Here is a 17,412-nt window from a genome sequence, read left to right as displayed (position 1 = left end):
TGTAGGTTATGTATATAAGCTACTGTGCCGAGTAGCAACCCTGTACATAAGCTACTGTGCCAAGTAGCAACCCTGTACATAAGCTACTGTGCCGAGTAGCATTTATATATATAATCACGTGGCAACACTGCACGTGTTATGTGGCAACATTGCCCCGAGGCTGCCATATGGCAAGGCAGCTTCAGTCTGACTGTGTGAGCTGTGCTTGGCACACGCTGGTCACCACTTGTATTTCTCTCATCCACAATAAACGGACTCAGTGTTACTCAGTGTTTCCCTAGCCATCACAGCATTCTTCAGGGCACACTAGTAACCTACACATCCAGCAAAATTACAAAACTACTGGTATGGACTGTAAACAGAAGTGGTCCCAAAACTGATCCCTGTGAGACGACAAACTGCAAAGGGACCGGGTCTGAAACGGTTCCACCAACTATCACACATTGAGATCACTCTGACAGATAAGACTCAAACAGTGAGAATGCATCATCATGGACACTGAATGACCAAAGATCCTGAAGCCATGCTGCAAATGCTGCAGAGAGATCCAGTAGGGCCAGGAGGGAGGACTTTTCTGTGCAAGTGTTTATTACCAAATCATTATGAATTCAACATAGGCAGTTTCAGTTGAATGATGCAACCTATAGGCTGACTGGACCAGATGGATCACTTGCTTCTCTCTAACAGAGAAAGTAACTAATCCAGCATAGTATGATCTCTGATGAAAATGAGACTTGAGACTGGATGACTATAATTTTACATATTTTCAGTATCAAGACCAGAAGTGGATGTAATAAAGCCTGTTTTTCAGATCACACAAAATTACCCTCTGAAAATCACATATATATGATTCTACAAATAAAGTCTGCAGTATGTTCATAAGAGAGTGATACCTTAAATACATTTGTAAGATCACGACAACAAAGTCTTCTTCAAATCCTTGATATAGTGCAGAATGTTGTTCACCTCTGTAAGACAAAATGATGAAAGAGTGAGTTCTATTGTGTAACTTGGTTGAAAATAACTGAAAATTTCTCATCTAAAGAAACACAATCAAGGTCACATGATATCTTTGTCATAAAAACCTTAGGAAACATCTGAGGCAAGCTGACCATTTGAAGTGGAACAAAGCATAGTAATTCCAGACCTTTGGCCCAACAGCCCATTCATAACTGTATATATTTTTTTCTGGTCACTGCCACATGAGGCCATTTGACTTCTGTAGTATACAATATTCAGCGTTGTGTGCCCACACTGAACAAACAACAGCCGTACGCACAGTCATATTATGTACTCTGATCTAGTACGGTCTGTTCACTGCCTGTGCTTCTCTCATTCAGCACTTCTACGATCCATACAAAGTGAACTTATAGAGGAGTCATTCCAACGAGAGTCATCTCGTACTGTAATTTTCTTTGCCACCTCTGGACAATAATGGTTTGAAATGGACTAGAAGACATCATTATGTAATATCAGCATCTCCTCAAAGGGCAAATCAGAGGAGTCGACCCAGTTCAAAGAATGATCAACTCCCTGATCCATCATGATCTGGTCAATGTTTTTATAGTTCTTGAAGGTAATACTTTAGCAATATAGCTGTACAGTAATATGAAATGATAACTTAACCACTCTCCTATTACATTTACCAGGTAGTCATAAGCTAATACAATTGTGTTGTCATTGAATTTCTAACTGTCACATCGTATTCATATGCCATACTTCAGTTACTTGGCAGGCATTGTATTTACTTCTTCATGGGAATTCACACCGTTAAACTGTCAGAACACAACACTAACACAAAGAGAGGATTCTTATTTTTCAGGGAGAGATAATTTTGCTTTATTCTGTACAAATTTATTGCCTTCAGTTATTCGGGTGTGAATTATTAAAGTGTAATGATTTTAACTTCTTGAAATAAAACAAAATTTGTGGCACAGTTGGTGTAGGTACTGTAGATAGATAGGTTGAATGTATTGGTCTTTTTAATTTGTTTTCTTATTAATATTTTTTTTTCTCCAGGATTTGTGGGCTTTTTCAATACCATCATTCTGTGGCCCGGGTTCCCCCTGTTGGATGTTTTTGGATGGGAGACATTTCAGTTGCCAAATCTGCAACACCTGTTCTACATGTCTGTTAATGGCTTAGTAGGAACTGTCCTGTCTGAACTTCTTTGGCTTTGGTTAGTAATGCTTTATCAATTAAACCATTTATAACAAAGTATTGATATTGTCAATCTCATTTATGAAATTTGATTAATATGTCCAGAATTTTTATGGTTGGGCACTGATGACCATGACCTCTTTGAAATGTTGATTCCGGCCATAATCTCCCATATGTTTAAACCATAGATTATGATTATTGAAAAACCATCATAAAAAAGGAAAATAAAAAACTATAGGTACAGTAGCTAAAAGAAGTATCTGTGCTTACTCTGTGTGAAACAATATGATACCTTAGGTTAGTTTATAATCATCTTGAGCCTGACTAGACAGTATGGCATCAAGTACTTTTTGAGAATGGACTCTGTGGTTTGAGGATGCTAGATTGTGTAAAGTGACAGGGAAAATGTAGAAGGATGTCTTTGAGCATTGTTGTGGAAGGGAACAATATCGCACAATGCATGTGTCTTAGCGGTTTAGAGGATGAGTGACAAAAACGAACAGTGTGTGTGTGTATATGTTCTTGATTGTAGCCACTGTATCATAGAGAAAAAGGATGTACCAAATAGGTGCTTACCTTTATACTTTATTTCTTGAAATAAAGTCTGAATTTGTTTCTGAATTGAAGTGTTTCAGAGAATATCATACATTCCTCTCTTAGCTGATAATGCAAGAAAAAAATTTTGCAGTAAAGATTCTTTTTTTTTGGAATTGTCTTCTTAGTTAACACCTTCTATACAGTTGTACCCCACTTAACGCGGTCAATTGAACCCAGAGGGTCCCGCGTTAAGTGAAATCCGCGTTAAGTGAACAACAGAACATATGGGATGAATTCCAATAGAACCCAGCCCGACCCCCAAACTCCACTTTTTGACGACACATAACTATGTTGTAGTAAAAATTCTATCTTAACTTTATGATGGTATGAAAAAACAAGTAATATAGAAGAGGTTAGGTTAGGAAAGATAAAGGTTAACATAGGAAAAATGAAGGTTACCTAAGAGAAACTAAAAGTTAGGTGGAACACTTACGGTAGTAGAAGAGATGGGTCGGCATACGGGGATGGAGGCTGGTTCCGAGGCAGAGGGCAGATTACTGGCCCTCAGGTGAATCACCATTACTAGGTGAATCAACATCACTGTCACTTACAGTTGTCAGGGCTTCCCTGACAAATCCCTCAAAGTCAACTTCACTTTCACTATCACTGGCTTGGGCTGGCTGTGGTGGGTTGCGGGCGAAAAACTCGGTTATGCTTTGCTGACGGCTGGTGTTGATGTTGTCGTGATACACCTTGATGTACGGCTCCATAGCCTGCACCAGTCGGGTATGGAAGACTTCATAGCGTTCATCGTCATTGTCGCGGGAAAGGACGGACTTAATTTTTTCTGCAAACTCTATGGCACACTTAATATCACTATGACTTAAACTAGGTTCTTCGGAGAATGACGCACCTTCTTCCTCCTCTTCACTGGCGTGTTCTTTTTCCAACATCTCGTCGGCAGTCACTTCAGGATCTTTGATCACCTCCAGGATGTCTTCGTTGGTGGTCTCGGAGAAGCCTTCAGCTGTAATATTGAGCGCAGCTTCTCTGGCAAGGTCCACTGCTACTGCAACAGTCTGAACCTCACCAGTCACAGGTTCACTCCTCCTCTCACCTGGTATGCCATGCAACACATGTCTCCATGCGTGACGAATCGTAGCAATAGTCAGCAGATCCCATGCCTCCACCAAGAAGTCTACAGCTTGTTTAACGTTAAACTTCTTCCAAAATTGTTTGACGAGAAGTTCTTGAGTCGCCGCCTCTTGTTCCTTGTCCTCGTCGCTTTTGCTCTCGCTGTCGGTGTCACCCAGCTTACGCAACTCATCCTTGGTGTTGGTAGAGTCGTTCAGGAGCTTGAACTTCTTTGCAGAGTACGCAGCTTTCACATTGCAGATCAACTCCTGGTCCATGGGCTGGATTAATGACGTAGTGTTGGGAGGAAGGAAGACCACTTTTACGTTGGGGTGACGATCCATAAGTAGGGGCGAGTGTCCAGGTGCGTTGTCAAGGAGCAACAAAATATTGAATGGAACATTCTGTTGCTCGCAGAATTTCTTCACGTCGGGAACAAAACAGTTGTCAAACCAGAAGAGGGACAGAGAAGAGGACATCCACGCCTTACGTGCGGTTAGCCAGTGGACATTAAGCTTGTTCATGTCCATATTCTTGTAGGCGTGCGGCTTGCGGGCTGTGTGAATCACCGATAACTTTGGTTTACAGGTACCGGAGGCATTGGTGGTAAACAGGACGGTGATGCGTTCCTTCTGCAACTTCCGACCCCTTACCTTGCTGGCAGACTGGACAACGAAGGTCTTGGAAGGTAACTTTTTCCAGAAAAGACCAGATTCGTCCATGTTAAACACCTGGTCGTCAGTGTACTGTCCTTCCTCCATAATCTCACGTAAGAACGGAGGAAAATCTCTAGCCGCCACACGGTCAGCACTCGCTTCCTCACCACCAATGTTGATGTTGGTGATCTTGTTCCTCTTCTTAAACCTATGCAGCCAACCAGAGGAAGCATTGAAGGGTTTGGGCTCTGCAATTCCCAGTTTACGTGTCACTGCTGCGTATAGCTCACGTGCGTACTCCTGCACTGAGCGAGTGTCCACCGCCATGTTGCGTCGCGCCTGACGCACCAAATAACTCACCAGCAAATTTTCCACTTTTGCCAGCACCCTGTTCTGGCAATACCTGATAGATGAAGCACCTGCAGACTTTGTGATTTTCATGTGCTCTTTGATCTTGGCTGCATCCTTCTTGATCGTACGAATCGTAGATTCGTTGACGCCATGCTGGCGCGCGAGATCAACTTGCCGTCTTCCTTTCTCCAAATCTTGAACAATTTGGTACTTCACCTCGTAGCTTAATGAACGTCGTGTCTTCTTTGGCTTAGTGCCGCTGGGTCCAGGTAAGGAAAGGTCTCTCTCTGGGGGCGATGGTGGTCCGGCGGAAGCCATTTTACGGAACAATGGATGCGCGTTAACACGGTGTGGCCTTGAGGGATGAAACTGCCGCGGCTAGGTCAAGCGTCGTCTCTCCTCCCTCCCTCCCTCCCCGGGGTGGTCACGTCATAATACTTTAAGCCAATTACAGCTAGCAGCAGAGGGGGGTAGGGATGCATGGCCAATCACAGTCCGATACGTCATATGACGTCAGTGATAACGCAACAAAGACACACACTGCGCAACCTTACCGCGCGGCTTGCCCAAGCGGAGGGAGGAGGAGGGAGAGGCGAGGAGCACAGGCAGGCAGGCAGGCGGGTGGCGCGTGGGCAAAATCTAAAAATAGCATCTCGAGCCGGACACTCACCGCGTATATGTGGAAAAAATCTGTGTTAAGTGAAAGTTCAGCTCTGGCAAGGCACCGCGTATATGCGAAAACGCGCTAAGTGAAACCGCGTTAGGCGGGGTAATACTGTAATTGTTTGACCTACATTGGAATTACTTGGGAATTGAAGGTGTTTTATTTTGCAGGGGATGCTTCCTTACTTCATCATTGATGGCTACTTTATCTTTGAGCTTAACTATTCCCTTGACAATGTTTGTGGACATCTGGCTCAAGGGCATCAAGTATTCACTGCTAATTTATATTGGTGCAATTCCCATGATGACATCTTTTATTGCTGTCTCACTTCTCACACATTATGAAAGCTGGGACCCATTGATGGATGGAATGAAATATCTTCATAGAAAGTGTTGGAGAAGAAACCACATGTACAGGTAAATTTAACTTTATATAATTTGAAGCTGATGGTATACAATATTAAAGAAATATAAATTTTGAATTACAGTATAGATAATAGATGTACACTTAAGTTATATTTTTTCTCCAGATCTTAAAGAAAATATGATAAGTTTTTGTCTCGTAAATGTTATATTGCTTTTAATTTCTGCATATTGGCATCCATCCAAGTGTTTGCCTTGGATGAATCTGTATACTGTACAGGGGCCCCTGAATAATGAACGGGTTACATTTCAGGACCTGTTCATAAGTTGATTTATTCATAACTCAGAACCTTGTTAATAACGCAAAATAAAATATGAATAAAACACCCATCCTTATCTGTCAAATCATAAAATTTATAATGCCATAAGTAACAAATAATGTATGGAGGTGTGCTGCTGAACAAAGTAGTTTTACCTTGGGAAGTACAGTACCAGTGATTTTATTATGAGTAGTATTAGGATCACAATAATTCCATGCTTGTTGTTTGACATCATAAGATGGGTGTACAGTAGGGAGATGGTGATGGTTAGTTGTTGATCGGTGGTAAAGAGAATACGACATGCACGATTCTCAATAAATCATTTCTTACCATATTTTATGTTATGTACAGTACAGTACTCTTGTGAATGCAGTACTCTACTGCTGTGACGCCATCGTGGATGAAAATAGGCATACGTACTATAGTTAAAAAAGTCAATCTTTGCGATGTTCAGACCCTAGCCCTCTTTCCCATAAGAAGTTCAGTAAAGAATGATTCACAACTAATTGAGGTTTCAGGAACCTAATATCATTCTTTATCGAGGGTCCAGTAATGTATATTGACACCAGTGTAATTCATAAGTTGCTTGGCTATCTAAATACGTATCGTCAATTTATTGTCAAACGACATTTCTAATAGTATTACTCGTAACAGAATATGTACCATTGTTGCCACATGGTACAGTATCTGAATTTTAAATAGTTTTATAGTGGTTTGATAACAAAGGTTTAAAGTACATTATATAAAGGATCAACAAACCATCCTTCTCCCTTATCTCAGTATGTTTATCGCTTCTCTGTGCTTGTTTGAGAAGAAAAGAAATCATTACAATACTCTAATGTGGCTTAGAAATAAAGAAATTATAAAACTAAAAAAAAAAAAATTAAGAGCATGTGTGTGTATGTGTGGGAAGTGAACATATGTATTAAGGCATTGGGTCAGCTGGGTGACTGCCCGGCTGTACTGTGTCACGTGCATACTGTACCAGGAATACCCCAGTTATCGCAAGGGAGGCATTCCTAAAAGTCATTGAAAATAACGAAATTGTGAATATTGGGGCAATTTTCCCCCATAAGAATTAATTTGAATAAGGGGAGATGCTTTCTCAGCCAGCAACTTTCACCACATATATTTCAATAGATACTCCTCATTATCCAAGGCAATTACGGACCTTAGGCACCAGGGTTGCATCATTTGTGCATATACTGTAGTACCAGTAAATGTTAGGAATAAATAAAAATTATACTACTTACCTGCATGGGCCTACATCTAGCAGGAACTTTCTGTCCAGGTTTCATGAGTATAATATCCCCACGCACCAGGAGAGACCAAGGGAGGTTGACTGTGTTACCATCGCGACGAGTCCACTGGAGGGTGATGCAGGGGGAGTGGAGGTGAGGATAGTTCTCGGCAGACCACAACACATTGCCGTGGTATTCTGAAAAAAAAAAATGGCACGCATGACACCAACGGAAACAAGCAAGAGTAAGTGACAAAGAAACCTCAAATACTGTAGTTAGGAGAGAACAGTGGTGGGTAGTGGTGTAATGATAAGTGTAGAAAGTTGCAGGAGAGTAGTGTCAAGGTCCTAGTATGAAACAACACACACACTGACGGTACTTTTGTGGGTAACTAAATAAAGAACAGTTTTAAAATTCACAGACAATGTTCGGATATTAATAAAAAAACGTTACCGTAAGTCACAATGCTTTACCTTTAAGATCCTTTAAGACGTTGTGTGTGAGTCTTGGGACCTCTTTGTGCCTCAGCTGAGTGTCCCACCACACCAAGTACACGTTAAGAATTACTGCTAAGAAAATGAAGAAGGACTCGGCAGGAAGATGCTGGTACCTGATAATAATAATAAACATATTACATCATCTGTAAATCTAAACAGAACAAAATTCATCTTAAATTCTCTAATGGAAAAATTATTAAGGACATCAGAGTAGTTATCCTATCTGTCAACAAATGGTTGCTTTACTGCTACTGTATGTTTGCTTGTATTTACACTCATACCAAATCATAAGGTCATATTTTTACCTATGTATGGAGAATATTACACCAGTCCACATTCTCAGGTCAATATATAGCACAGAAAGAATCAAAGGTAACTTCATATGCCTGTTGTATTTTATGGACCCATACTGTACACACCTGGGGTCATTACATGCAGCGAAGGCCACCAGCAGCACGATGCCTTCAACGATCAACGCTATCACTGATGTCCAATGAAACACAGAGAGACTACTCTTGTGGTGGAAGGCTTCATACAGAACACTCTTTGGTCCAAAACCTTTGTTCCTGAAATATAAAACATAATACAATATCACCAAACATATGAGGTGTTTACAATAGCAAGGGCACATCACTGGGTTGCTCAATTTCCCATTTTCTGTGTCAGTCCATAGCATCATTGTCAGGCAATGTGGATACACCTCCAGCGTGGTACAATCCCATAAGAAACCAAGGGCAGAAAACATGCAGTACAGCCCGAATAATTGAACCGAGTTGAGATATTCGCACATACGCCCTGGTTAGTCTATACGCCTCATTTACAAGAAAGTATAGACTCCAATATGCCCCACAGGTTAATACTGTATTTCAAAATTAATTAATAATCTTTTTTACACTTACTTTTCAGCTTCTGTCTTCTGATATTCATCCAAAGCGATGGAGATGTCCTCATGCAAGAGACTGAGGGCCTCACTTGTGGGTAAGCCATCAGCACTGCAGGCCATTTCCTTCAAAACAAAAGGAAATATTCTACAACAACAACAACATTAAGCAACAAGTTTATAATCATTTTACCAAACCTGACATATAACACACAGGAATGAATGCTACTATCTGCCAGTATAACATCTCCCACCTCCTTTCTTTGTATTTCACTTGAATCAGTTCGTACACAACACAGACGATATATATAACAGTAGAAGAGCTGACGGAACGCTAAGTCATGAGGCCATCACCAGACTGTAATTCTTCTGCCAGATGTCTGCGAGGGATATTTTGCTGATTTTTTTTTAATACGGTACGACAGATGATATATCCAGGGTGAATAGACCACAGGTTCAAACTGACTGCCTTGGTGTATTAATCAATCAAGCCATGTGCGCTGATTAAGCAGATTGAGTATTGCTTTTGAAGACATATTCTGGACTTAGCTTCCTTGTCACACTGCCATCACCAAGTAACTGAACATTGCAGCGAGGATGACAATGAACAGAATGATCTATGTAAAAAAAAATATATATATATCCACTAAAACTGCTTAAGAAATAGTCCTTTATTCTTGTACAGTATCCAACATTTCAAGTGTTACTCGACTGTATTAGTAATTCAGACTTTTTCGACATTTAATCGGTCATCTGAAGCTACCCAGAGTAACATTCAATTATAAATATAACTAAAAATAACAAAGTAAACACAAGCAACAAATAAATAAATTACACAGCTAAAAATTAATTTGGGTAAAAAAAATTCAAATAAAAATGACATTCAAGAGACTGATTATAGAGATAAATTATAAAAGAAAATAATATAAATAATCCACTAACACTATATTTTCATTGTTAAGAACCTAACCTAACCAAAAATGACCACAAGATTATTAGGTTAGATTTGGTTTTATTTGGGTTAGGTTAAAATATATTAAAATTGGTTAGGTTGGTTAGAATTACCTTTGGCTAGGTTAGTTTGGGTAATTTTAATATTTTAGGGGACAGGACAGGTCAAATAAGGCTAAACTATATCAAGAACTGGTCAAATAAGGTCAAATTATAAAAAAAACAGGTGAAATAAGGTCAAACTATATAAAACAGGTCAAATAAGGTCAAAATATGTCAAAAATAGGTTAAATAAGATCAAACTATATCAAGAACAGGTCAAATAACACAAACCCAGAAAGAACTTGACCTTAATATACACGTAAACAACATAACACTAACCCATTATACATAACTCATCTCCCTCGCTAAATAACACCCCCAAAACACACTCTTTCACATCATATACTTATTTAATCCCTCAATATACAAATAAATAATTATGTATTCACTCAAAAAGGTCAATTATTATACAAGCACAACAAGTCACCATTCGTATCTCATCTACAACTACGTAACTTTATTCTAGTTTTAAAATTAATTCAGGTTTAATTAGTGGTTTTAATATACGTTTTAGGACCTTACCTGATTGTTTATCACATGGTAAGGGGAGAGATAAAACTTGAATGGGAAATTTGGTCTGAGTTGTGAGGAGTGATCAGCTGTCCTCCTAAACACCACAAACAACCTAAAGAAACTAATTTAATGGTGATAACTTTTTTTTTCATTATTCATGTATCTAACGCACAGTTCTCTTATTTAAATGTATAATTTTATATATATTTAATGGTTTTATTAAACTATTGAAGATATATAAAGGTTGAAATTGTATTTAATAGTTACGTAAACTACAGTATGTTGGTGATTTAAATTCTTTTTCGTATTTCAGAAAAGATAAATAATACTGCTAGATATATAAACAGGTCTAATAAAATATATATAATTGAGATAAATATTCTTTATGTAACATTAAGATCTTAGGGTAATTTCAGTTTGGCATAATTGGCTTTATTTATGTCTCTCTGTACAGTAATGAATGAGGGACATTTATTCTCGCTAGAAGTGAAAGTAAGAACACCGTGTTCCCTTTCTCCCTTATTTTCTATTATTAAAAAAAATATTATGGAACTATAATATTTTATGTTAATATTCATCCATTGGCTGTCCGCAAGATTTCAATTTTCAATATTACAGCTACAAAAAAAAATAAAACATACGACTTCATATCATTTCTTGTGCAAATCAATATTAACGGAACATTTCACAAAATTTCTAGGAGTAAATTTCTGTACCCGCCATGTTGCCAGTCACTTGTCTCCTCCTCTTCGCGACATGACATGACATGACATGACCTTCAGGTATCATAGCATTTGAATTGGCTGGCCAATCATATTGAAGCAGCAGAGTTGTCACATGTATGATAATTATCATACATGTATGATAACCACAAGGAAAGAAGAAAACACGAAGTTCCCAAGCGCTTTCGTGTAATTCACATCTTCAATTACACGAAAGCGCTTGGGAACTTCGTGTTTTCTTCTTTCCTTGTGGTTATCAGCATATAACTAGATCACGCGCACCTACAGTGATTTACGTGCATGTATGAGAGCTGTGCAACGAGCTTGCAGAGCCCCTGAAGCTCCTGTTTTGTAAATGCCTGGATGAACAAATGGTCCCCAGTGAATGGAAAGTGGCTTATGTGAGTCCTATCTTCAAGAAGGGCGATAGTCACTCCACGAACAACTATAGACCGGTGAGCCTGACCAGCATAATATGTAAAGTACTTGAGAGTATTATCAGAGATGCAGCGATGGAACATCTACTACGAAACAACCTTGTAAAAGATTGCCAACACGGTTTTATGCCGGGGCGCTCTTGCTTAACACAATTGCTCAAGGTATTGGATATTTGGACCCATATTCTAGAACGGGGTGGTAATATCGACAATATTTACCTAGATTTTGCCAAGGCTTTCGACAGTGTACCCCACGAAAGGCTGAAAATCAAACTGGAAGGGTACGGAATTCGGGGAAATGTCCTAGCGTGGATAGAAGACTTTCTACATGACCGCAAGCAGTGTGTGGTGATTAATGGCACGAAATCGTCATCTGCACCTGTAACAAGTGGGGTACCACAGGGCAGTGTATTGGGCCCGCTGTTGTTTGTTTGTTTCATAAATGACATGCCTGACGTTGTACACTCCTCCATACAAATGTTTGCCGATGATGGCAAGTTATTTCGGGAAATTAAGAACCAAGCGGACTGTGAAGAGTTGCAGAAGGACCTCTGTGGGCTCCAGGAATGGTCGAAGAAATGGCTGCTGAGATTCAATGTCACGAAGTGTAAGAGGATGCACCTGGGGCGTACCAACGGTAAGGAGGCGTATCATATGTCCCAACGGGATGAAGAAAATGCAGTAATTGAGACTGTATGTGAGAAGGACCTAGGTGTGTATGTTGACAATGAGCTGAAGTTCTCGGGCCATTGTAAGAAGAAGGTAAATCAGGCAAATAAATTATTGGGTCTTATAAGAAGGTCGTTCAGATATCTAGACGGTCCGTCCCTCGTGACGATCTTCAGGAGTGAAGTGCTTCCCCATCTGGAGTACTGTCACCTCATCTGGTCCCCGAGATATGCTAGGGATTGTCAGTTGGTTGAAAATGTTCAAAGGAGGGCCACCAGACTGGTGCCTGCACTTCGGCACCTCAGCTACCCTGAGAGATTGGAGCGCCTGAACTTGCCTAGCTTATACTACAGACGGGCAAGGGGGGACCTAGTTGAGGCGTATAAGCATCTCAGGGGGGCACTACTCAGTTGAGTGTCCTTACTTGGAGCTGGCGGGCGCTCGCCCCACAAGGGGTCACAGCTCAAGATTGAAGAAGCCTCAAGTCCAGAAAACCGTGAGGGCAAACTTTTCGGAGTGAGGGTTGTAAACTCTTGGAACAATCTACCAGAGAGTGTTGTGACGGCACCGAGTGTGAGCTCTTTCAAGAGAAGACTTGACCAACACTGGAGCGGGTTCAGGTACATTCAGGAGCCGGTGCATGCCCAGCATTTGCCAACAGTGCGTGACAGAGACGTGACCGATCGCCCGGGCGGCTAGCGAGCCGATCTTTTGGTGAAGAATATAAATGAAAAGAGACGTGACCAATCGCCCAAGCGGCTAACAAGCCGATCAGTGGCGAAGAGGATAAAAGTAAAAAAAAGTAAAAGATAAATTCATCTTCGTCACGATGTACGATAACATTTTCTATTATCGTACGGTTTGTACGATAATTTTGGGTTGAATGTGAAAGAGTATTCAGCAAAATTATTCTCTTCAAAACCAAAGAAAGAAATAGTTTAAAAACTTAAACTGTAAATGGAGCTCTTTTCTCATCTGAGTGCCTCAAACGTTCAGGGTCATGAGTCAAATTTTTGCCCTCTGAAGATATTTTTTTAAGATATGCTTGCAGGTATATCTAATCACGCACAATTTTTTCACAACTTGACAGATGAGGTTCTTGAAGTAGAGGGCTAATGGTGATCACTGAAAATATATGTTTTAGTGTGGTCTTACTGAGTTATTAATCTTAAAGAGTTGGCACATTTAAGAATGATTTGAGTTTTATGTAAGTTACTGCTTACTCTTATAGAATGGCATTTACTGTATTCTTTTTTCCTGTAAATAAATTTTGTTTCTTTAATTACAGTGCAATCTTATATGATTTTCATTGCATGCCCTAGTTTTGACTCTGCAAAATAAAATTGGTAAATATATACCTGATTATGTACTGTGCACATCATTGTCATTCCTAAAAACCCCATTTAATTCACATTACGCTATATAACATTCAAATCCACCGCGCTTGTAGAACCTCAGAAAACGGGAAACAAAGCTTAATGTCCACTGGCTAACCGCACGTAAGGCGTGGATGTCCTCTTCTCTGTCCCTCTTCTGGTTTGACAACTGTTTTGTTCCCGACGTGAAGAAATTCTGTGAGCAACAGAATGTTCCATTCAATATTTTGTTGCTCCTTGACAACGCACCTGGACACTCGCCCCTACTTATGGATCGTCACCCCAACGTAAAAGTGGTCTTCCTTCCTCCCAACACTACGTCATTAATCCAGCCCATGGACCAGGAGTTGATCTGCAATGTGAAAGCTGCATACTCTGCAAAGAAGTTCAAGCTCCTGAACGACTCTACCAACACCAAGGATGAGTTGCGTAAGCTGGGTGACACCGACAGCGAGAGCAAAAGCGACGAGGACAAGGAACAAGAGGCGGTGACTCAAGAACTTCTCGTCAAACAATTTTGGAAGAAGTTTAACGTTAAACAAGCTGTAGACTTCTTGGTGGAGGCATGGGATCTGCTGACTATTGCTACGATTCGTCACGCATGGAGACGTGTTGCATGGCATACCAGGTGAGAGGAGGAGTGAACCTGTGACTGGTGAGGTTCAGACTGTTGCAGTAGCAGTGGACCTTGCCAGAGAAGCTGCGCTCAATATTACAGCTGAAGGCTTCTCCGAGACCACCAACGAAGACATCCTGGAGGTGATCAAAGATCCTGAAGTGACTGCCGACGAGATGTTGGAAGAAGAACACGCCAGTGAAGAGGAGGAAGAAGGTGCGTCATTCTCCGAAGAACCTAGTTTAAGTCATAGTGATATTAAGTGTGCCATAGAGTTTGCAGAAAAAATTAAGTCCGTCCTTTCCCGCGACAATGACGATGAACGCTATGAAGTCTTCCATACCCGACTGGTGCAGGCTATGGAGCCGTACATCACGGTGTATCATGACAACATCAAAGCCAGCCGTCAGCAAAGCATAACCGAGTTCTTCGCCCGCAACCCACCACAGCCAGCCCAAGCCAGTGATAGTGAAGTTGACTTTGAGGGATTTGTCAGGTAAGCCCTGACAACTGTAAGTGACAGTGATGGTGATTCACCTAGTAATGGTGATTCACCTGAGGGCCAGTAATCTGCCCTCTGCCTCGGAACCAGCCTCCATCCCCGTATGCCGACCCATCTCTTCTACTACCGTAAGTGTTCCACAAAATTTTTCGTTTTTTAACCTATTCTTTATTTTTCCTATGTTAACCTTTATCTTTCCTAACCTAACCTCTTCTATATTACTTGTTTTTTCATACCATCATAAAGTTAAGATAGAATTTTTACTACAACATAGTTATGTGTCGTCAAAAAGTGGAGTTTGGGGGTCGGGCTGGTTTCTATTGGAATTAATCCCATATGTTCTGTTGTTCACTTAACGCGGATTTCACTTAACGCGGGACCCTCTGGGTTCAATTGACCGCGTTAAGTGGGGTACAACTGTGTGTGTATATATATATATATATATATATATATATATATATATATATATATATATATATATATATATATATATATATATATATATATATATATATATATATATATATATATATATATATATATATATATATATATATATATATATATATATATATATATATATATATATATATCATACAGTTTTACCCGCTTTGGCGTTTTACGCGGTGCCTTGCCAAAGCTGAACTTTCACTTAACGCGGATTTTTTCCACATATACGCGGTGAGTGTCCGAGACGCTATTTTTAGATTTGCCCCACCCGCCACCCTGCCTGACTGCCTGTTTTAGCTCATAAAATTCATACAAATTACCAGGCCAGAATATAATTTACATTGCTGGAATTCTTATAATTTGGTGATCATTTTGAATATAAACATCATATATTTTGCTTTAAACTTACAATTTTTAGATAAAAAATTTTTCTCTAGGTAACTATGGTATCTTTTGTGCAAAATATATGACATTTATATTCAAAATATTCCTGGTCTTACAAGGAATCCAGCAATGTCAATTATATTATCCTAACTTTAGTTTGAGGTATTATTTATTAAAATTTAGTGGTTATCCCACACATCTCCTTGGGACGGTTGGTGGGGGGTGGGGGGGAGGGAGGGACCGACCGACCATCTGTTACCCTGTGAAGAATTATTATTTTTTTTTATTAACTGAAGATATTTGTTTTAGCTCATAAAATTCATACAAATTACCCGGTCAGAATATAATTTACATTGCTGGAATTCTTATAATTTGGTGATCATTTTGAATATAAACATCATATATTTTGCTTTAAACTTACAATTTTTAGATAAAAAATTTTCTCTAGGTAACTATGTTATCTTTTGTGCAAAATATATGACATTTATATTCAAAATATTCCTGGTCTTACAAGGAATCCAGCAATGTCAATTATATTTTCCTAACTTTAGTTTGAGGTTATCCCACACATCTCCTTGGGACGGTTGGTGGGGGGTGGGGGGGGAGGGAGGGACCGACCGACCATCTGTTAGCCGGCTGTGTAGTGTGAGAGGGGGAGGGAGTTGAGTCCATTATTTGAATGGACATTAACTTGGCGACTGTATTTCTCTATTTCTCTTAAGTATTAATTGTGTGCATGTACCATCATAAAATTAAGATGTTATTTTTACTACAACATAGGTATGTGCCTTCAAAAAGTGGAGTTTGGGGGTCGGGCCGGTTTCTATTGGAATTAATCCCATATGTTCTGTTGTTCACTTAACGCGGATTTCACTTAACGCGGGACCCTCTGGGTTCAATTGACCGCGTTAAGTGGGGTACAACTGTATATATATATATATATATATATATATATATATATATATATATATATATATATATATATATATATATATATATATATATATATATATATATATATATATATATATACACATACACACACACAGTACAGTATTGTGGAAGCTGGTGTACAATGTGTAAATTGGGTGGTGTACAATGTTTAAATTGAGTGGTGTACAATGTGTAAACTGAGTGGTGTACAATGTGTAAACTGAGTGGTGTACAATGTGTAAACTGAGTGGTGTACAATGTGTAAACTGAGTGGTGTACAATGTGTAAATTGAGTGGTGTACATTAAGTTAACTGAGTGGTCTACATTGTGTAAACTACAATCATCATCATTATCAACATCACTACCATCTTGCAAATCAATATTATCAATCTCGTCACTGTCATCATAATCACTACCATCAAAATCATCACTACCATCACCAACAACATTAATATCATCACTATCATCAATATCTTCATCATTTTGGATGTTATCAAATCATCACTATCGCTGTAACATCCAACCTCATCCACAAGAAATCAGACCAGATGACAAATAAAGTGATGACAAATAATGTTCATCTAAAAACAAGTTCAAACAAGAAATATCATCTTATCTATATAAAACGAATAAGTACAACATAGTCTTGATTTACGCGGTCAATTGAACCCGTGGAGGTCCGCGTAAAACGAGAAACGCGTAAACGAAATAACAGAACATTTGGGATTAATTGAAATAGAGACTGGGCCGACCCCCAAACTCCACTTTTTCCGACACAATACGTACGTTGTAGTAAAAATAGTATTTTAATTTTATGATGGTATGCACACACACATAATATAGAAGAGAAATATCAATAAGAGAATAATATACTGTACCAGGTAAAAAAAAAATCAAGGTTTAACACTTACGTTAGTAGAAGAGATGGCTGGGCACACGGGGATGGAGGCTGGT

The 17,412-nt window shown here is 39.4% G+C and overlaps 1 protein-coding gene across 1 annotated transcript; it reads right to left on the bottom strand.

The window, feature by feature from the left end:
• Positions 1-741: 741 nt before the first annotated feature.
• Positions 742-10,474, bottom strand: LOC121864162 (transmembrane protein 94-like). The gene is made up of 6 exons (XM_042363146.1): positions 10,378-10,474; positions 8,822-8,928; positions 8,342-8,488; positions 7,899-8,035; positions 7,438-7,622; positions 742-968 (listed from the first exon to the last, which is right to left on the bottom strand). Exons 2-6 carry the CDS (start codon positions 8,923-8,925, stop codon positions 963-965), a joined length of 579 nt encoding a protein of 192 aa, XP_042219080.1. The 5' UTR covers positions 8,926-8,928; positions 10,378-10,474; the 3' UTR covers positions 742-962.
• Between the last annotated feature and the right edge of the window lie 6,938 nt (positions 10,475-17,412).

This window comes from Homarus americanus, unplaced genomic scaffold (genome assembly GCF_018991925.1).
Source record: "Homarus americanus isolate GMGI-L3 unplaced genomic scaffold, GMGI_Hamer_2.0 scaffold59282, whole genome shotgun sequence".
Lineage (NCBI taxonomy): Eukaryota > Metazoa > Arthropoda > Malacostraca > Decapoda > Nephropidae > Homarus > Homarus americanus.
The sequence above is the reverse complement of the archived record's forward strand: the minus strand, read 5'-3'. Positions and strand labels throughout refer to the sequence as shown.